The 24,109-nt window shown below is 24.9% G+C and overlaps 3 protein-coding genes across 3 annotated transcripts; 2 read left to right on the top strand and 1 right to left on the bottom strand.

Moving 5' to 3' along the window:
- The first annotated feature begins 5,808 nt into the window (after positions 1 to 5,808).
- LOC128955881 (uncharacterized) lies at positions 5,809 to 9,190 on the top strand. The gene is made up of 3 exons (XM_054301560.1): positions 5,809 to 6,022; positions 6,980 to 7,618; positions 8,424 to 9,190. Exons 1-3 carry the CDS (start codon positions 5,812 to 5,814, stop codon positions 9,188 to 9,190), a joined length of 1,617 nt encoding a protein of 538 aa, XP_054157535.1. The 5' UTR covers positions 5,809 to 5,811.
- Positions 9,191 to 11,742: 2,552 nt separating this feature from the next.
- Positions 11,743 to 14,806, bottom strand: LOC128955882 (histone-lysine N-methyltransferase 2D-like). Its single transcript, XM_054301561.1, has 2 exons — positions 14,701 to 14,806; positions 11,743 to 13,619 (listed from the first exon to the last, which is right to left on the bottom strand). The coding sequence occupies exons 1-2, from the start codon at positions 14,804 to 14,806 to the stop codon at positions 11,743 to 11,745; spliced, it is 1,983 nt and encodes a 660-aa protein (XP_054157536.1).
- A 2,588-nt stretch (positions 14,807 to 17,394) lies between these two features.
- LOC128955883 (ecdysone oxidase-like) lies at positions 17,395 to 23,918 on the top strand. The gene is made up of 3 exons (XM_054301562.1): positions 17,395 to 17,404; positions 21,590 to 21,694; positions 22,369 to 23,918. The coding sequence occupies exons 1-3, from the start codon at positions 17,395 to 17,397 to the stop codon at positions 23,916 to 23,918; spliced, it is 1,665 nt and encodes a 554-aa protein (XP_054157537.1).
- The last annotated feature ends 191 nt before the right edge of the window (positions 23,919 to 24,109 follow it).

Consider the following 24,109-nt stretch of genomic DNA (forward strand, 5'->3'; position numbering starts at 1 on the left):
AACCAGAACCCGAACCACACCATACTTGTGACTGTAATTAAATCAATTTTGAAATCAATTTTGAAACTAAATTATTATTATATTTTTATAAGTTATTATATTTTTAAAACTTTAAAGGCATGCCTTTTGCAAATACTGTCGGTAAGTAATTGTCGAAAAATCTGTTTTAGTCATAAAAAATATTGTTTATCGATCGGCTGACAGCCATAACAGCAATAGCCGAACCTGAGGTCAGTTTCAGCGAAAAGACTATATGTGAACATAAATCTGTTGTCAAGTATTTATTTATTGAATCATTTGGACGGCAAAGATGGACCTGCAATGGTGTTGTCGTCAATAGAGGTGAGGTCAGGTTTGAGGCCGTATTTGGCGGAAATTATGGGACGGCTCATAGCGAAACATTAATTATTAAAAACCATACAACAATCTATACATTTAACAATGGTATGTACAGTAGAAGTACAATATGTTTGTTAATTAAATAATTAATTTTTGTTTAATTGATTTCTTTAATTTTTGTTTAGGTAATCTTGAAGTACAACAATGTGGTCGCATAGTTAACGGCCGGTGTGCGGGTGATATACTTTGGGGCTCTGGTATCTATGAGGCAAACAGTCAGTCAGCGTGTTGTCGATACGGTAGTATCGGTACTATAGGATTGATGACTCGCATTGAGATTAGAGGTCGCTGTGCCTCCCGGTGCAATTTAGTCAATTCAAGACATTTATTAAACTATCCGGTCAATAATGGAGGCGCTGTTATTAAAAATAAATTACCAATTGATAATACTATAAATAATATCTATAATAATAGTAGTAGTAATAGTAACAATGATATTGGTGAGATATTAGAACATATAGATAAACTAGATAATAAAAATAAAGATTAAATTTTTATATTTAAAATAAATCAATAATTTATTAATAAATTTAAGTACTATTAATTATTACAGTATATAACTTACAGTAGAATAAATTACAGTATTACATAATTTTGATTTTTTAATTAATATTTATAAAAAATAAAATTATCAATTAATCTAATTGTGCTAATTGTTTATAAATAATAAATGTTGCGAAATAATTCAGCTTTTATTTATAATATATAGATAAAACTATTTAAAATGAAATTATAATATTAAATTTTTATTAGTCATAAATAACTAGCAATACTTAGTACTGTATTGTATTTAAATAAATAAAAATCATTAGTTTTACAAAATAAATTATAATAAATAATAAAACTTTTGAATATTTCTTAATTAATTGTTTTTTATTAGAAATGATAATTAAATTATAAATATGTTGTCTGTCGCACACATGTATAAAATTAAAATTTAAAGGCAATTGCCCTCTAATTTAAGCCATCAAGTGGTGATAAACGGAGCATATATTGACTTTAATTGTGAAACCAAAATGTGAGAATAATTTTTTATTTCAATAGAAAAAATTAAATATAAAAACCTATAAAAAGTTGTGAACAGATTTTTTTGTTTTGTTGGTTTCAAACAAAAATTTTTATTTTTCATCAATTTTTTAATTAAACATAGAATTAAACAATACATAGAAAGATACTCACAAATTATGAAATCACTATTAATATTATCGACAATATTAGGCATTAGTCTACAATATGGACACAAACCTAAGCCTCAGTGGAAACCCGAGACACCGGAGTTCGAGCCGGAGTCGGATTGGCGACCACCACAACAGCCCGAATGGCGTCCACCGCAAGCGGCACCCGAATGGGGCGGTCATCACGAACCGGCACCAGAATGGCAACAGCCGGCACCTGAATGGAGGCCACCGGCACCCGAGTGGAGACCGCCGGCACCCGAATATAAGCCACCGGCACCTGAATGGGCGCCTCCCAAACCAGAATGGTCACCTCCTAAGCCTGAGTGGGCGCCTCCTAAGCCTGAGTGGGCACCTCCTAAACCAGAATACAAGTGCAAAGGTTAATTTTTGTTAATAGTTTTTTTAACTCAATAATTTAATTAATTTTAAATAATTGTTTATTTAAACAGTAATTCCCAAAAACGTTTTCAATGTTGGTATGTAATCAACAAAAACACTAAAAAAAAAATAATTTTTATGATATAATTGTAGATTAATTTTGTTTTAATACAAAAACAAATCAAATCTAGAGTTCACACCAATTGCCAGACCAGAAGTATCTTCACAGTCTGTCTATCCATGCGATGCCAACTCAGTGGTCAAACAGTTGTCTTATGACGGAACGTCTGTAATGCAGGTGACCTGTAATGGTGTTACCGTTGAACGCGGCGAAGATTCATACGATGCCATATTTCCGTCGCACAGTTATGGCGGCGGCAAACATAAGGAAAGACTACAGATTGTTAACTATACACAAATCAATACATTTAATAATGGTTTGTCCTATAAATAGATTTATTTTTGGTCCTAATATTTTTTTTGATATTTATTTTTATTTTAAAAACATTTCATTAAGGAAACTATGATTATCTTGAATGCGGTATTATTTCCGGTGGCAAGTGTTCGGGTGATATTTTCTGGGGCACCGGTATCTATGAGACAAACGATCAGAATGGTTGTTGCAAACGTGGTATATCATCACAGACAGCACTGTCCAGGCATATTGAAATCAAAGGCAAGTGTGCCTCCAGGTGCTCGTTGGGCAGTTCAACACAACAATACAGCCAATTGATCAACAATTATGGTGTTGTCGACCGATCGGCGATTGTCGATACTGACGATGCAGACGAATAGTCAATGTGATTGTCATAAATTAATTGTATTATAAGTTAATAATTTATTACATTTAAATAAAAAATACATTCAAATTAATGATATTTATAATACTTTGTTAATTTTTATTGACATAAAAATATATATCAAGAAATTAAAACATAATAATATATTGTTTAAAGTAATCATACATTATAACTATTAGATTTTATAATAATAATAATAATAATAACTCAAAATAAGTAAATTTATTATACTATAATACATTATGGATATATTTTTATAAATAAATAAAGTTTATATAATGTCAAATATACACCTTGATTACCTGATATAAAAATAGTCAATTTTAATTATTAGATCCAAAATATTTTGGACATTTTATCATTCAATAATCGCTTATACAAAAATTATCATAATTGTTTTGATAAATATGTTTTATGTTTATTTATTTAATAATTACTGTATTTTTATTATATTACAATATGATTATTTAATTTAATTAGTTTTTTATTAATAAATACATTAAAACTTAGTATTGTTAATAGAAACCATAATACAAGAAAAATGTAAGTTTCATAATTAAATAAAAAACATTAATCATATAATAATAACATTATAAAAAGCGAATATTATTTAATATAATGAATATAATAAAGTATAATATTTTATATAATATGTTGAAATAAAAAAAATGATGAATTTTTATAAATAAGTAATTAAAAAAAATAACATTTATGTTCTTAAATTATTAGTATCATAATAATAACATATGTTTTTATTATTTTCAAACTTTAAAAGTTCAAGTTTATAATAAATAAATTGACAAAAAAACTATTTTTTATATAAAAAAAATATTATTATTAATATATATATATAAATTAAAAATTAAATAATATATAAATAATGATTTTTATAAAGATAATATTTTTGATTAATAAAATAAATAATTTATAAATATTAAAACTTTATTATCACAATGTTAACCGCACAATTTATAATTATTATTACTATTATTTATCAATTAATATGTATTAGTTATCAATCAAAATCCAAACCAAATTCGGACAAACAGTTTGACCATTTGACAGATATTGATGCGCTACCAGTGATAATACCCAATGAGTTGGAAATGGATTTAGACAATAGTCTACCGGAACAACCAGTTAGGCCCAGTCAGGAGCAACACCTGCCACAAGAAACTTTAGATTTGGATTCAAACAGTCAAGTATATGATGATAAGCCACCGCAATGGCAATCGCACGGACAAAATGGCCACAAACCAGCGAAAAAACCTTTAGTAAATGAGTGGGTAAAACCGCAACCCGAGCGCAGACCCGATCAGGAATGGCATCCTAAGCCTGATTGGCAAAAACCACAACACGAGTCCTATCCGAGACCAGAAACTCAAGGAAAACCTGTAGTACATAACCAGTGCAAAGGTTAGCCAAAAATATGTTATTTTTGAGAAATGATTAAAATATATATAACCATTAAAACTATTTTTCTATTTTTTGACAGTTATTCCCAATAATTTACGGAACGTTGGTATCTAAATTCTCATTTATATAAAAATATAATCATTAAATAACTTTAATTTGTCATTATGTAGATTTTACGCCAATTGTCAAAGTAGGCCTAACATACAGTTCCACCTATAAGTGCGATTCACGATCAGTAATCAATCAGTTATCATATGGGACCAGTAATCCGCCGTCGGGTGCAATTACATGTAATGGTATTATAGTCAACAAAAACAATGATCGATATCAAGCATCAGTTTGGGGACAACAACATGATGTCGATGACAAACTTCAACAAATTGAGACATTATATATAGTTAATTATACACAAATCAGTACTTTTAATAATGGTTACAAATTTTTACAATTTATAGATTGACAAAAATTTAAAAATAAATATATAATTTATCTATAATTATCTTTATCATTAGGTAATCTTGATTATCTAGAATGTGGATCAATTCAAGGAGGTAGATGTCATGGTGATCTCATATGGGGAACGGGATTGTATAAAGTAAACAATGATCAGGGATGCGTACAGGGTGGTATATATCAAAATAAGGCCTTATTTAGAAGGATACAGATACTTGGCAAATGTGCGTCCCGGTGCTCGTTGGGTTCGTCAACATTGACTTATAGTGAACTTGTCTTTAATGGTGGCATTTGGGATACCGATCCCAATACTAAACGAAATGTTAGGCATAGCTATGGATTAGAGTTAAAGTCAACCAATGAAACTGTATTTGATGTAACGACAACCACTAAAATATATTAGATAATTATAAATATATTAAATATATATTAATAATTTATATCTAATAAAAAAACTATTTAATTAGTAATTAAAAATATATCAAATGTAAATATACAATAAATTATTATGTCTAAATTATAGAATAATAATAAAATTTATATTTTTATCATCAATTATATTTAAGTAGCAGTTAATTCTAGTTAAATAATGAAATAACAAACAAAAATTGTTTTTTTTGTTTATATATTTTTTGCATAAACTTTAAAAACAACAAAATGTATTAACCCAACAAAAAAAATTAGCAATTTAGTTATTAAAGTGTAAAATGTATATCAATTTTTCAATACATGTATCAATTATGTAATGCTTAAGGAAATGTCACCGGGATTTCATTAGGCGGTTCACAATTAAAGAGGAGATTTATGTCCGCTTATACGTTAACACAATGACAGTACAGTTTTGAGGATTAAAAAACATACAATTATGACGATCAGTAAACTTCAACATATTTATACAGTAGTTAACAAAAATAATAAATAAAACTTTTTGTTGACAAATTAATCTATATCTTTATTTTATTTATAATTTTTCTTTTAAAACTATGCTTACTTTTAGAATTTTGTGTAAAATATTTTTATTATTATTATTAAATCTACTTATTGTCAGTGTATATGCAACTAATATGAATAATACTGATTCTATAAGTAATAATAATAATAATAATCAAACAATTTATGAAAGTATCAATATATGTGATGACTTTGAAATATGTGATTGTGGTACTATAGCCAGACCTCCAGGTTTAATGATAATGGTCCGAACTAATAGTATAAACAATACCACTGTCCAATCAGCCCTACTGGAACAGTATGTACACTATAATGCCAGTAGTGAGACACATAATGATCATAGAACTCAGGTACGATACCAGTGCTCAGATCCACTCAATGTTTTGGTAGGCAATCCAATGAGGACATGTAATCGTGGCAAATGGTCGGGCAATGTACCCCGTTGTGGTATATATTATAATTTATATTTACTATTAATGATTATTATATTAAAATATGTTGTGTAAACATTAATCTAATATTATATATAACATAAAAGAGATAGTATTATAAATTAATATTTAAGTCAATAGAAGTTTATTTAAGAAATATATAAAAGTAATAGTAGTTAAAAAATAGGATAATTTAATAATAAATCTGATAATCTATTATTATTAAATAGATGCTATATTTWAAAAAAAAATTGTTTTTATAGCATTATATTTGTACAATAAAATAAAGTTATTTTTTAAAAAACATTATTATTTAATAGATTATATTCAGAGACAGTGAAATTTAATTTAATAAATTTAATAAATAATGTTGAAAATTGATAGAACTTCTCCAAATTAGCTGATATTTTATTTAATTACTAATAAATTTTAATATTAAATTACTAGATTATTAAACATCTAAAAAAACTATAATTATTAAAAATTAAATATAAATGTCAAATAAATGAAATGAATGTCATTCAATACTATAATAATTTTAATTAATCTTAAATAAAAATCATGTGTATATCACGTTGTTGTTAATATGAGTRTGTGTCTACCTGTCCGACCAAATCTAGTAATAGAAAAATATTTTTATGGGTTTAATGACATTAAATTATAAAATGTTTAGAAAATTTTCATTTTATGAGCATTTTAGTGATGTGTCGCCTGTGAATTAAGTTTGCAATTAATATAAATCAATGAATTTAAAAGAAAAAATACTTCCTTAAAAAAACTTTTAGTAGTTTTTAATTTATACAGTATTTCTAACTAAACGTCAATATAAAAATAGTAAATTCAATTTAAATGAGCATATTTTTAAAACAAATTAGTAAAGTATTATGTTATCAATAGATAAACTTAAATATTTAGTAATAAATATTTAAAACAAACATTTAAAAAATCTAATCAATTAACTTTTACTATTTAGCAATCAATTACACAAATGCAACACAATTGATATCTTTGGCTATTAATGATTACGTAAAACGATCGACAGTTACATACAAATCACTGCCGAAACATAACAGTTTGGGAGCTTATACACCTCCAGAAGGTAAACCTGCGAACAACTGTCCAAAATGGGGTACCAATTCTAGGCAAACATGGATATTGGGTCTCAACGATAATCAAGATATAAATTACATTAGACTGAGATTATATGCCGAAAATCTGCAACAAAGATGGTCACACCAGGAGTTCTCAATCAATGTTAGTTTGACATTAGAGGGAACGGGATGTGAACTGAGCAAAACTACCATTAATAATAATTTCGACAATAAAACATTGCGAAAGACAAACAGTCAAAAATATTTGAACTTTGAATACCTGTGCGAAAGTACAGACACCATACAGACATACAATACAAGTAAACTTTACATAGAATTTGCATTAAATAAAAGTAAAGGGATTAAACCATTTTCAATATCACTGTGCGATCTACGTGTTTATCATTTTGCACAAACATGTGGTGAACCCGATGCGCCCGTTTCCACACAAATACAAAAAAGTTTTAAACACCGGGAGCTCTGGGTGTATACATGCAATGATATTGAACATACACTTGAAGGTATGGTATAATAAACTTAAGTATTTAAACTAAAATTTATTATTTACTTATTATTTAATTTATCAATACCTACACACTGTATAGTATACACTATACTATACAGTATTATAATTTATAAATATTGAAATAAATAGCCATGTTGAACTTATTTATTCAATATTATTGTGATTATCTAATTACCACAATATCATTAATAATTTTTTTAAAAGATAATTTTTCTATTAAAAATAATAAGTTATTTTTTCTATATTAAATTTATGTTTAGTAATATTAATAAATTATTTTTATATGTTAAACTTATAGTTAAGTATTAGTATTATTATTAAATCATTATACTGTTTAAAATTGATTAACCTTTTTAGAAAAAAAAACGTTAGTAAATGCAAATTTAAAAATTTCATTAATAGACTTACTATTTTTTGTTGTTATTGAATAAAACAAGTTTTTTTCAAAAATGTAAAATATGATATATGATATTATGCTTTTTAAGACATGACATTACTTTTAGAAACTGATTGATATGTTAGCCATAAAACATCAATTATAACTTATAACATACATTAACATAACAGTTTGATTTCACTTTCAATAGCCCGGTGTGTGAAAGTAAGTTATATCTTATTTTATGCTAAACTCTTGTAATTATCATATTTAACTTTATATATATACAGTATATATTGAATATATTTATATAAATTTATATATAGAATATTACATTTTTGTTTTGTTTAATAACAGACAATTTTGTAGTTAATAAACACCCAAAAAAATCTAATTTTTATTTTTAATCATTAATTATATACAGGTTTATCACATGTTGGGTGTGGACATAATGGCAAATGGGAGCACGACTTTCCCAAATGTGTGCCCCGAGCCAACTGCACAGGCCTAAAATTTGATGAATTAGATGCTCAGCTGTTGGATATTAAGTATGAGAAAACAATTCGTGGACAACCGAGTGATGAACTACTGGTGCCTAACGGAGCTACAGCTCAGTTCACATGTCGAGCAAATAATAGCCGTATTTATCAATTGACTGGTGTTTCTCATGCCGTTTGCCGTAATGGCCAGTGGCAGGGATTAGCAAACAATCCCCGAAACCGACCACATTGCATACTATCTTTTGAATCCCAGTCCTTATCGGTGTCCAAAGTAGTAATACGTGTACTATCGGCAACACTATTATGCTGTGTATTACTGATTGTATGTCTTATATTTAGCATATTTAAGGCCCGACAGATTAGGCACCGCAAGAAACTCAAAGAAATTAAGACCCGAATAGATAACAATTACTATGAGTCGTGTGGCGGTGATGCCGAAGATGAAGGCTATTGGGAAACTCATTGTGGTGTCGGTGCCGATGACCCGGACGTCAATGATAAACACAATACATGTGCTGATGACTACTACTACAGTACTATTCACAGCGAAGATCTAAATAAACTACAGATTAATCCTATTTATAGGGATAACCTCTCAATTATAAGCCAACAGTTCTCAGTATCTAATAATGAATATCAAAAGACTAACTCTATTTATAGTATTGATATAAATAATTTAAATAAAGTTTAAATACCATTAGTGGTAATAATACAGTATTTATTATTAATAGTTTTATTAAATATATATTTTTTTGTTAATATATTATTTTTTGTTGCAAATATAATAAGCAATTAATAAGCAAAATAATAATAATAATAATGAATTTGTCATTTAAAATCTAAAGATAAAATCATTCATAATCTTCTAGTAATATAAATTATAATAAGATAAGGACTTAAACCATAAAAATCTAACATTTCATTACCAATAAAATGTTTTAATTAATATAAAAAATTATTTCTACTACTATTAAACATTAAAGAAAAAATGCGGAAAACAAATACAAATTTAGTGTCTTATAATAAAATAATTAATGTCTATATTTTTTAAGACACGAGTTTGCAGTATTTGACCCTAAATGATGATAATAATAATTATAAAATAACAATTAATTAACATTTTTCTAAATAAATATTTTCTTTAARTAAATAAACATTAAATATATATATATATTATTATATATAGTAACTATTTTTTTTATTAATAATTGACGATAAAAAACATGAGATCTCAGACTGATAATAATTTTAACTATAAAATGCTTTGCATATAAAATACATTATAAATATTTAGTTAGTTATGAGTTCAACTAACAGTTATATACTAACGGTACTGTATTTTACTTATAACATCATTTTTTTGATAAAAAAATTACTGATAAATAATTAATGTTTAAAAAAATGAAACTGAGTATTTAATAATGAATTTATTAATAATATTATATATATATATAAATTTCTGATGAAATATTTTTTTTAGTTTATGACAACCCTTTAAATACTAAATATTTATTGAATTTCCTTAACATTGCTTGAATTTATTAATAAAATTATTTTATTATTAATCAAATTGATAACAAATTATTCCATATAATATTACATTATATTTACATTATATATTTATATTTATAAAACTATGTATAAAATACTGTATTTTAATAACTATAAGAATGTTTGTTATGCCGTGCAATTGAAATGTTATATCTGTTTTGTAAGTAATATATATATATATATATATATATATAGTATATAATGTATATAAAGTATTCAATTATATTATACTTCTATTAATATTATAAAAAACTATTTTAAATGTAAAAATGCTGTTTTAAGTTAGCGTTAAGCGATTACGTGATTCATTTGAATAACTGTAATGATTAGAGAGAAAATCGTTGAAATGTATATAACTATAAACTACTGTATAAGTAATGTTTATTTTATTTAACTGTGATTTTCTATTGATAAAAACCTAAACTAAAACTTTTCAATAAAATAAACGATTTAATGCTTAAAGGGTTTTACTGTACAGTTAGAGGACAACCAAAAATTTTAATATTGATGAGATATAACCTTTTAATTTTAACTGAAAAAAATTTTATCATATAATTTTATATATAATAAGATTTATATTTTGATAGACTAATGAACCCTTATTTAATTATAAGATATTTATAAAATATATTTATTATAAATAATGTTTATATTTAAATTTCTGGTGGCAAAATTACCATTTTGATTTTTTTTAACACCACAATTAATTTTATACTACTGATTGCCAGTTTGGGCACTGGTAGTCACTTTGTACAGATGATTATCATTATATTATATATGATAACATATCAGACGCCCATATCTATCATTAAATTAAAAACACGTTTTTAACTCTTTCTTCTGAAAACCCTTTATTTACCTAATAATAGGGAAACTACAGTATATTATGTCGTAAATTAAATTTAATATATACACTGTTTTTCATACGGTATATAATATAAGTTACAGTAAATAGTTTTTCGTGAGTGTCTAATCAATAACTATATATTTATGTCAATTTCATTTAAAAAGTTAAATAAATTATTGATGAAAAATATATAATTATATATCGTTTTTCTCCTTTCACTTTAAAAAACATTGCCATAAACTGTGAAAATATTAGTTAATATGATATTTGATTAAAAAATTTATTTTAAAAATGCAATTTATTAGTGCAGATTTTTATTTTATAATTTTATTACAAATTACATTATATACTGTATATAAAAATACAGTGAAGTTAACATATTGTTATAATATTGACATAATTGTTATATTATTACTAAAAAATATTAAATAAATAAATAAATAATACTTAAATTAATTGATAAATACACTGATTTGTTGATGAAAAAGAGGTAATTATTATTTAATCAAATAATTGGCAATTTGACTATTAAAATAATATGAGTAAAAAATTAATGAAATTTGATTTATAAATAAATACAATTAAGACAAACGTTTTTCAATTACAAATTATAACTAAACTTTTCACTGGTATTTAAAAAAACACATAAAAAATATTTAACATCAATTCAAACCAATAGATGCCTAAATAATAATAGTAATCACATTTTGAGTACATTTAGTCAATAATATCAAACCATGAAATGAAATAATAAATAACTCAAAAAAATAATATTCAATAAATTAATAAATAATAAATTAATTTTTAAAAAAAGCTAATTATTAGTCAAAAATTAATTATTTTCATTATTTCTTTTCTTGAATCAGTTCGTCGTCCACCACAACTTCGGCCACATCTCCATCAGCCGACGGGGGAGTTGACGGTCTCGGTTTGAACTGCGGTTTCGGCTTATTTTTGGGTGTTGTTCGTCGCGACGGTCGCGGGCTTCGAGTGGTGGGAACTGTTATAGTCGGCGCTACAGTAGATGTTATTGTCGATTGGCTGGACTCGGTAACTGCTGATGTGCTTTGAGTTGTTAGTCTCATTGGTGGACGAGTTTTAGGACGTTTTGATGGCCGCGAAGATGATGGACCTTTGGTGGGAGCACTGGACGTTGTTGACGAACCCTTAATAGGAGCAGCACTGGTACTCGATGGACCTTTTACAGGTGCACGGGTTGTTGTAGTGGTTGGCCCCTTAACAGGTGGTTTAGGTGTAGTACTTTGTGGGCCTTTCACAGGTGGTTTTTGAGTTGTAGTAGTGGAGGGCCCCTTAACAGGAGGCGATGTTACTGTAGTCGATGGTCCCTTGACTGGTGGTTTAGAAGTTGTAGGTTTTGGTGAACCTTTGACGGGTGCACTGGTTGTTGAATGCGGTCCTTTGACTGGTGGGGCTTTGGTTGTGGTAGTTGTCGGTCCCTTAATAGGTGATGGTTTACTACCACCTTTAGTACCGGTTCTCAATTGGGCCGCAATTTCCAATGACGGCTGAACTCTGGCCCGCTTGTCATCTTCGTCTTCATCATATCCCTGTCCTCCTCCTTGTTGTTGTTGCTGCTGCTGTTGGACAGGCTGTTCCTCTTCTTGTTGCTGTTGTTGTTGGACATCATTGTCGTCTTCTTCTTGTTGTTGCTGTTGTTGTTGTGTTTCCTGTTGCTGTTCTTCCTGTTGTTGTTGTTGTTGAACGGGTTGTTCTTCTTCTTCTTGTTGCTGTTGCTGCTGTTCTTGTTGTTGAACTGGCTGTTCCTCTTCTTGTTGTTGTTGCTCCTGTTGTTGGACCGGCTTTTCTTCTTCCTGTTGTTGTTGTTGTATTTCGTTTTCTTCTTCCTGTTGCTGTTGTTGTTGTTCTTGTTGTTGTACGGGTTGTTCCTCTTCTTGTTGTTGTTCCTGTTGTTGTGGTTCGTGTTCTTCTTCGTGTTGTTGCGGTTCGTGTTCTTCGTGTTGTTGTTCAACGTGTGGCCGATGTTTTGACGGACGATGTTTCTCGCGTTGTCTCTCCAACTCATTTTGCTCCTCTAAGTGCTTATCCATCGCCTCCTTGTTTTCCTCTTCGTGAGCCTCTTTCTGGACGTCATCGCCTGGATGTGGCCGGTGTTTGTCTACAGCTCCTACAGCTGACTCACCACTTGAAGAACTGCTAACTGCCGACCCGACCGGCATTTTCTCGCGAACGGGTGGATACTGAGTTGGCTGGCATTCTGGGACCAGTTCTGCGTAATTACATGTTTGAAGTTTTTCATCAAACATCAGTCCCGCGGGACAACTGAACGTAAATATCTGATAACTGCCGTAAGCATCGCTTTTAACACATTTGCCAAATTTGTTGCAATCGACCAGATCTCGGGTATAGCCCTGATTGCTAGCGCCACAGCTTATGGGCTCTTCATTGCGTACGACTGGCGTCGACGGCACTGATAGGCTTGTGTACTGATAGGTCGGCTTTTTGTATACCGGTCTGGAACTAGCATACGATGGCTTATCATAATAGACAACATAATAGGGATCATTATAGGAACCAAATGGCTGGTATTGGACATAGGGATTGCCGACTGATTGATAATAATACGTGGGTTTACTGTATTGACTTTTATAATACTTATACGGATAGTATTGTTGTTGTTGTTGGTTAACATATCTGTACTGTTGTTGATGTGATGCATATCTTTTAATAGGTAGCGATGGCTCTGTAGGGTTGGGGTTACAAGTATTTGGGTGTAAATAAAAAGTTTTTTTATTTAATAATTTTTAATTAAATTTTTAAAAATAATTATATTGAATATATTAAATAACTTTTAATAGTCATTAATCATTCAATTATATTAATGAAATAATGGAAAAAAAATTTGTTTTAATCAATTAATTCAATTTTTATTACCAGTTAATGTGTTTTTAACTTAACTAAAATTAATGGTTTATTTTGTTTTCTTGTTTTATTTCTATTTTTTAATTAACTGAAAAAAGTTTTTTTTAAAGAATATTTAATATAAATGTGAAAAATGAATAAAAACTAAAAACATTTTGATTAATCATAAGTTATGATTGTATTTAATGTTTATAAGAAATATCTAATATATGATATTACTATTTGAAACAAAAAAAACATATTTTATTATCTTTTTGTGTGTTATTATTTATATATATATATATAATAAAATATTAACATTCAATAACACCACTTAAGATCAATAAACTTATAACTTTAACACAAAACTTACATTCATTTATAGGATGTAATGAACTTTTTATGTCTGTGTTTTGTCTAACATATACTTTATATATTACCAATAATATGTATTGTACTGTACTATACTGTATATTATTATCCAAAATGATAATAATAAAGTCATGAAAAAATAATTTTCAAAAATTTTTTGTTTCAATAAAACACAAACTAAACAGTTTCTAGAAATCAGTTTAAATTATACAGGAAAAAAAGTTTATTTTTAATAAACTGTTATAATTTATTAATATTTATCAGAGTTTTTCAAAAATATATTTTCTATGAAATATATATTTTTTTAAAATTTAATATTATACAAAATGTTCATATATATATAGTTTATTGATTATAATTATATAATATCTTTATAATCTATCTTTCTCTCTCTCTTTCTCTCTCTAATCACTCACTCACTCACTCACTCACTCACTCACYCACTYACTCACTCACTCACTCACTCACTCACTCACTCACTCACTCACTCACTCTATTTTTTAAACATATTTTTATTAATGATAAATTATATAATATGATAATTAACTTACTTGAATATGTTGAATAATAGACTCTTGATGATGATAATGATGAACATGTTATATGTAGGGTTAGGGCTATTATTATTATAGTGGTTATCGGCAATAACAACTTCATATCGTGTTGTTGTTTATTTAGACTTTTAGTCTATTACTTATAGATATATAATTTTTATATAATAATTTCAAGTCTATTTTAGACAACTTGTTGAAATGTGATCCGAGTAGTTATAGCTTATCTATGAACAAAATAAAAAGATCAGTCATTAAATTGAACGGTGCTTTTATTATATACAATATGTGTAATCAAGCAGTAGATAAAAATCATTTGTTATATATTATATAATGACTGGTCATTTATAATAACATGCGGTCTAACCGTATCTTATATAGTACTGTATATAAAGTATATACTGTATATATATATATAAAGGTAGTTCAGGAAAAAAGCATAGCAAAAAATGTTATTATATTATAAATATATATAAACTCAAAAATATTTTTACGGCTTATAATAATAGTTATAATAATATAGTGTATATCTTATATTTATTTTCTCATCTTATATCATAACTACATAATGATTATTATCACACGAGTATCTCTCTCTCTCTCTCTCTCTCTCTCTCTCTCTCTCTCTCTCTCTCTCATTTATTTACTTTCAATATATATATATATAACCGTAAACTTGCTATTGAATAATAAATTGTTTTAAAAAAATATTTATGTAATAATAAATGCACTCAAAGATGTATCCACAAAAAATCATAACCATATGTTATACAAATATCTTATTAATTTGATAAAATAGAAAAATTATATTATGCCTTTAAGTTTATTTTATTTTGTTGAACAAATGAGCAAATAATTATCTATATATTTATCTAACGTAATGATCAAAAATATAAAAAAAATTCAAAAAAATCCTATAATTAGTGGCAAAACTTAAATATGACTTTCAAATAATAAATTACAAAAAAAATTGCTAAAATTTTTGCTTTAACTATGCTTCTGAAAAAAATCTTTTTTTTAAAACAAATTTTTTAATCCTATTTTCTCGCTTATTATAAGTAAAAATATTAAAAATTATTTTAATTCATTGAATTTTTTATCTTTCAATTGATAGTTTATTATTTATCAAAAATGATAAAATTACTGTTATTAAAAAAAATAAAAAGAAACTTTAACTTTTAAAAAATTGTTTTAAATTATTACTATCTATAATAAATGAAAAATAAAATTATATATATATATATATAAATCTTATATACAGTATATATATATAGTATATTATATAAAATTACTGTTAAAACTGTTTGAATTAAATTTGACATTTCAACTGGTTTTTATAGTAATAATATTTAGTATTCTTTTAAAAATTACTAAACTATTTATTTTAAAAAATTTTATTGATTTAAAAAATAAAACATGCTGTATAAAAACATTTAAGCTTAAAAGTGTATCAAACTATATATGATAACAAATATTTTTTTCTCTGAACTTAAATTGCACACAAAATAATACAGTGTTTTCATTATCACAAATATATATAAAATATATAATATGTTATATATTGAATTAAATTGAGTTAAAGACATTACTGTATAAAATAATATTAATTTATAATTCAATGCACGTTTTTTAATGACATTATATTTATATATTAATATATATATATATATATATATTGCAAACAAGTTAAATTAAAAAAATAAAATAAATAATATATAAAGTTATATAATGGTAAATGTTGATAAAATATCACCAGTTTAAGCATTAACTATTTAATATAATATGCATTCACTGTATGTTTAATCGTTTATATTAGGCATCATTTTTTAAAAAAATTCAGTAAATTAAACTTAATCATAATAAATTAGCAAACTATACTTTAGGTTATGAAATATTTAAAAATATTAATATTTAATATATTAATATTTGTAATTTTATCAAGTATATTAATAAATATACTTGATAAAATTACAAATATTTATTAATATTTAACTTAAAAGATTTTAATATATATTTAAATAAATAATGATTTTTACTAAATTTTCAAAATTTAATATTTCATAGTTATTTATTTAAAAAACATATTTAATCTATTATTTATAAATTTATATATCAATTAAATATTATGGATAAAATTCATTAGTAATTCTTACCTTATATTTCAATAATGATGTGTTTAGTTAGTAAAGTGCTGTCAAAACAATCGGCTTAACTAATAATAAATAAAGTATTTTGTGATGAATGGGTTATTATATATATAAAAATTTAATCTTACGGCAAACTGACAGTTATTATGATGAATATTGTAATATCAGACAACTCTTTAATTTTTAAATATATATATATTTCTATAAACACTCTAAAAGTCGATTAAATTATTTATGATTATAATTAGTATACTATTAATTTTTACATTAATATATTTAGTACACATCAATGAAAAAAATAAACAAATGATAAATTTAAATAATAATAAAAATAATTTGCAATAAAACAAAACTGTATGACTTTGGGCCCGATATTTATAGCCAGTTCACACACACTATAAAAGTTATATCTGTCCTCTCAATTGCTCACGTAATGCAAACACACAGACAAATATAATACTATAAACAATATATATTTTGTTTGTAAGCTTTAATATATATATTTCTCGCGAAAAAATTCCCAAAAGTGCAGACCATTAGCTTTTTGATGGGCACAGGTATGTACAGTGTGAGCACCTCTCTTGTCCATACAGTCAGGAACCGCTTTTTTAAGACACATACATATTATGCATAACAACTTAAATATTTGTTTTTTTATTATCAGTTTTTGGGTTTTGCCTCCCCTTCCACTCCACAATCCAACCACAAGTGAGAGTCGGTATATATCTATAATACTGTGTATACATAACTATACAGGTATTACTTAATTTCAAGTTTGTTCACTTTGGACCCACTCTTTTATATATTATAATATCCTAACCTTTATATAGTGATAGTTAATGAGCTCTTAATATAAATTTATATTTAGTCAAACACTTCAAATTCATATGACTCTTGAAGTTATGTAACAAATATAAACATTTTTAATTTAAATTATTAAAGTTAATTTTATTTTTATACGTTTTATATCTTGCTAATTATTCATATATTTTTTTAAAAATAAATATTTTATATTACATAAATTTATTTTCCAATATTATTTATAATAATAAAAATTTTCTATAATGACAACTAATTTATTAAATTATTAATTAATCATAATGAACTAATCTGAAAAATAAATGTTTATTTTTTAAAAAATTTGTATATTTTTGTTTTGTTTTACAAATTTAAAGACTTAATATTCAATGCAATTTACATCATTAGCGCAATAATATACAGTAAAATTATACATATTATACAACAAACAAACAAAATTTATACATTTACTGACAATACTACTAATTAGGTTTAATGTAATATATTAACAAATATGAATTGTTAGGCATTTATCAAATGTTCATTAGTGGTGAATAAAAAATAAACAAAAAATATATACAATTTACATACTAATGTTAAAATGTTTTTTTAAAAATTTTATTTTAAAATATACTGACATTATTTTATTCAAGTTATTTAATTTGATAAAAACAAATTTTAGATTAGTATGCTAAAATATAGTTATTTAAGTTAGTTACCTTTATACTGTATAAATACATTATATATATAAATTTATATTTTATATTGTATAGTTATATATATATTGTAGTATTTGTATATAATAGTGTTTATATATATATATTGTAAGTACAATATACAAAATATATGTGATTTTGTTTATAATAATTAAATAGATAGTGAAAAATAACAAACAAAGAAATATTTTGTCGGCATTTTTCTAAGAAATAAAAAGTAAAAGTCAAAGAAAAAGTATTAGTTCCCAGAAATCTTTATAAAAATATATTACAAATATTCAGTATATATTTGTTTGATGAAAGATCAATAATAATGAGTATAACATTTAAAATGAAAAAATATTTCTCACCAAAAATTTTTTTTAATGCAATCAATTCAGTGAACCTATTTCTACAGTATATGCTTATGAATATTGTATGTAATATAGAAAGAAACACATACTCTATGATAATGTTATTGTGTTATTAAGTTATGGATCAATGCATCTATTATTATGTTTACCTACTTATAGAAGTGATATTCAATTATTATTATGATATTTGCCGATAAAATCAATAACATAAAAGAGAAATAACGTTATTCAATAATTGTCAATAAACTTGTATAACATATTTTGTTTTTGTTGTTAACTACAATATAATTTTGTTAACATAAAATATTTTGAATTCTTATTTTATATATATTAAAGTATTAGGTTTTATTTTTTTATATTGAATTTCAGTTATTTAGTATTTAAAAAAATAAAATATAAATAAAAATATTTTTGTAATTTCTAATAATAATTTTATGTTTCAATTAATAACATAACTATTAAAAAAATTCTAATCATATTATAATTCAAAACACTAATTGTAATTATAAATAAAAATTATATATAAATTATTATATACATTACTATATCGTAGTTTAAATTTATATATATTCAAAACATCTAATTTAATTTTTATGTTTTAAATAAAACAACATTAACAAACATATATTTAATATACATAAAATTACAAGTTTGATTTATATAAATTGTTATTTTAAACATTAAACTTTTTTTTTATAAAATAATGACATTTTCGTGTTTTTAAAAATGTTATATATAAAATATATTATCATATAATTTAAAATTTTTAATACTGTATACAAATATATGATTTTACATAAACATTATAATTATGTCATTATATTTTACATATACATTAAAATTGATTTTTTATAATAAATTTATTTATAAAGAAAATACAAAAATACTTTTTGTTGTTGTTTTTTGCGAATAATAATCTTTTAATATTATAGTTAACGCTTAAATAGTATAAAATTCTAAATACAGTAATATTAATAATTATAACATAAATTTATATTATTGTAAATAATAATTTTTATATATTTATAGTAAGTAAAAAATAAATTTAAATATTATATTAATTTATAATTGGGTAATATTAAGACAATATAAATAAATAACTACTGTATATATAAATATGATAGCTTTGGTTAATACAATACCATAATAGTTTATTGTTTATCAATATGTCATATATTATTATAAAAATATTGTATCTATGTAAATTAAATAATTTTTAAATAATAAATCTGGACATTATTTATATGTATATTAAATTACTGTATAATATTAAATAATTATTTTTAAATACTATATTGTTATTACAATATATAAATTGTAATATTTTTGTGGTTTCAACACTTGAGAACCAATCTTATAAGATATAAAATTATTTTTATTTTATAATATTTTTCTGTTAATTTCAGTTTAGAAAATCTTTATTTTTAATTTCGTTTTAAAACTAAAATACTACTTCAATATTATCCAGAAATCATCATTGTTAATTTTTTTTAGATATTAAAGATTGTGCATGCATATTTTTTACCAAACTATAACAATTGTATAAAGTTTTATATTTGTCAAAGTTGATTTAAAATGATTATAATTTTGATATTTTAATTATAAAAATAATTTATAATATAAATGTTCTGAATTTTAAATCAATATTAATTTTTAAAAAATATTAAAATAATTTACAATATATATATGAGAGTTGCTAAAGGGGGATCAAGATTTTATTGTATTTTAGCCCCCGGTTTAAATGTTAGTCGGCCCCCCAACCAATATTCGGGACCGAAAGATTTGAAATTTTTTTATATTAAACAAAATAATTAACACTAAATGAGTTTTAATATAAATTAATAGCTTAAGTAAACATAATTACATATATTTAACATTAATTACTCCAAATAATAACGTAATATTGTATATATATACTAAATATATATAACAAAACAACTAAAACTTAATTTTTTTTATTTAAACATAAATATAATAATTTCTTTACTAATTAACGAAAAATACATTTAGGACGTTATAATAAATACAATACAATATCATTAATTTTTTAAAGATTATATTTTTTATGCTACTCTTTATTTTATCTAAACTTTTTAAAGAATAATGAACTTTTTGAGAAAATATTTTTCAAGACTAGTTGGGAATAATTTCGTTTAAGTGAATTTAATAGGAATTTAGTGGGAACTTAGTTGGAAGTTGTCAAAAATTGTCGTTTAAAAATGCAAAAAAACAATTGTTCACCCCTATACACCTAAGATTTTTTGAGTTTTTTTTGCCATTTTGCTCCAACCTGTACCCCCTGAGATCGAAAACCATTAGCAACCCTGATAATATCTATGCTATTTTCTTTTAAAGTAAATTTTTATTTACGAATAAATTAAATATAATGAAAATTAATTTAAAATGAATGATTTGCAATATAATTTGCAATTCACAAAAATGGCTTTAATTTTTTTTATTTAACTAATATTATAATTTATTATTTTTACAAGTTAAATTTTTATGAGTGACTAAATTAAAAAAAGTAAAAATCTTATTTTCAYATTTTTCATCAAATTTATAATGACTTGCATATAAATATTCACCTAAAATGCATTTAAATTTTATGTTAATTCTCACTTATTACTGTATAATTGATTATAACACATTTTAATTGAATTTTTTTTTATAAAAAAATGTGTAAAAATTATAAAATATATATCTAATTATTTTTTAACCATACATTTTTAAGACTTAACTAAAAATATGAATTATTTATTTAAATCTTTATTTCTATTGTTAACAATAATTATTAAAAATCAAAATAAACATAATAGCGTTGAAAATATTTTAAATCTGAATATTAAATATTATGATTATATTGTTGTCGGTTCAGGATCTTCGGGAACAACAGTGGCCGCCCGGTTGGCTGAAAATAGTAAAATAAGTGTACTATTGTTGGAAGCGGGAGGCAATCAAAACTTATACAATGATGTTCCCGGTATTTATTTAATTAATATTAAAATCTACTATTAAAATCAGTTAAATATAGAGATGGGCAAATAGAAAGTTTCTAGAAAGTTTCTCAGGAATAAATTTCTATAGAGATTTAACTTTATTGTTATTTTATGGGATTACCATATTTAAAGTTATGGTTATAATGTACTACTGTATACTAATGAGACACTTAATATTATAGTAGACTACTAAATAGGATACCTATATAAAATAATTATAATTATTTAATAATAATAAATTTTGTATAATCTGATTCATCATTTTATTATATATATCATAGTTTAATATAATTAAATTAATTAATTATTTACTTTAATTAATAATTAAAATACTATTAATAATTTTGAATTATTTCTTATAAAAACAATGTATTGTTACAAAATAACAAATATCGAGAAAAACAAAATTAATATGGGAATCCCATAGATAGAAATTTCTTTTAGAAACTTTTTAAAACTTTCTCTAGTATTTTATAAATTTCTCTTTTTAGCCAACACTAGTTATATAGAGCTATTATTTAGCATACTGTTATTAGTACGGTATTTAATATCATTACTAACATTATAATAATACAATATTTAGGAGCTAAATATACTCAATATAACACAAATATTATAATAACATTAATATATTAATAAAATATTTATGTATTAATAGCATTTGATTCAAAATTAACTGCAACCGACCAAAACTGGAACTATCCTATTGTAAGTCAAAATTATTCATATTTAGCTTATGTAGACAATCGGGTAAACATACAACAGGGACGTGTTTTTGGTGGATCGTCAGCTATTAACTCAATGAACTATTATCGCGAGTGTCCCGACTATTATCGTTTGTGGTCTGATATTACAGGTGTTAAAAACTGGAGTTTTGCTGATGTTTTGCCGTTTTTTCTTAAGACCGAAAATAATTTGGATAATGATTTAGTTTTCAATGAACCGATGTATCACAGATCGGGCGGAGAGCTGACAGTAATCACACCCGCCATCGATGTTATTCTTAAAAATTATATAATTGCTTCAAAACAATTGGGTTATAAGTGGACACATATGGATGGAAGGAATCCAATGGGAACCACATATATACAGAAAACAATAGATAGTAATGGATATCGCGAATCAATTGCTAAAGTTTTTCTAGAAAATCGTAGTCAAAAGAATCTCAGAGTTTTGGGTAATTCTTTGGTAACAAAAATTTTGATTAATCATAAAAAACAAGCCATTGGTGTTGAGGTTTACAGAAAAGCTAAAATATATCAAGTATTTGCTAAGAAAGAAGTTATTATAAGCGCTGGCGCTATAGGAAGTCCTAAATTATTGATGCTATCGGGTATCGGACCGTCAGATCATTTGAAAAAACTAAATATTCCTGTAGTTTCTGATCTAAAAGTTGGTTATAATATGATTTATCCATCGCTGGTTGACTCAAATACTATTAGTTTTGATATAATCAATCAATCGTTAGTTGAGAAACCACTCGAAACTTTTAAGAATATATACAATTTTTTTGTCAACCATTCCGGCCCTTTAAGGAAAGAAGTATCGGGTGTTACCTGTTTTCCTGAAATGTCGTACAACAGTACATATCCACAACTAAGTAATGGATGTGTATTACCCCGAACTAGTTATATAGACACTGATTTGGATGCATTGGTCGCACCTTACAAACATCCCGATCAATGGCGTCAATATTTTAGACCATATCTAAATCGGACCAGTTTTTCACTTTTTGCACTAATTAAACGCACCAAAAGTGTTGGCCGTATACAACTTGCATCTATTGATCCACTTGAAGAACCCATTATTGATCCATGTCTATTTTGTGATAAAAATGACATAGATGATCTTGTTAAATCAATCAAATTATCATTAAAAATTTATACAAGCACACATATGAAAAAGTATATTAAACCCTTTAAATATCCCATTCCTGGTTGTACTCCTTGTCTTCACAATTACTTTTGCGATACATATCTTAAATGTATAGTACAGGCAAATACCCATTGGATATTACCAATGGGTGGGTGTCGTATAGGTGTATCTCCCAAATCCGATGCTGTTGTCGATGAAAACTTTAAAGTGTTTGGTGTTTCAAATTTACGAGTTATTAACTCCTGTATAATACCGGTTGCAACCGAACAGATAAATGCCATATCGGTTATGATTGGAGAATATGGAGCCCACAAAATCATTAATAACTTTTAAAATATTTCTAATATAAAATTACACAAAAGTTAAAGAGTTAAAGACAGACTTAAAGAGTTTTTTTGTGATAAATATGATAACATTGGTAAATACAATACAATTACAGTTTATTGTTTATATACAATATATAAACTGTGCATCCATGTAAATAATAAAAATTTAAAAATTTAAAATACTGGACATTTTTATAT

This window comes from Oppia nitens, unplaced genomic scaffold (genome assembly GCF_028296485.1).
Source record: "Oppia nitens isolate AA-2021 unplaced genomic scaffold, nextdenovo-longstitch-racon4-pilon3 scaffold2_pilon_pilon_pilon, whole genome shotgun sequence".
Classification (NCBI taxonomy): domain Eukaryota; kingdom Metazoa; phylum Arthropoda; class Arachnida; order Sarcoptiformes; family Oppiidae; genus Oppia; species Oppia nitens.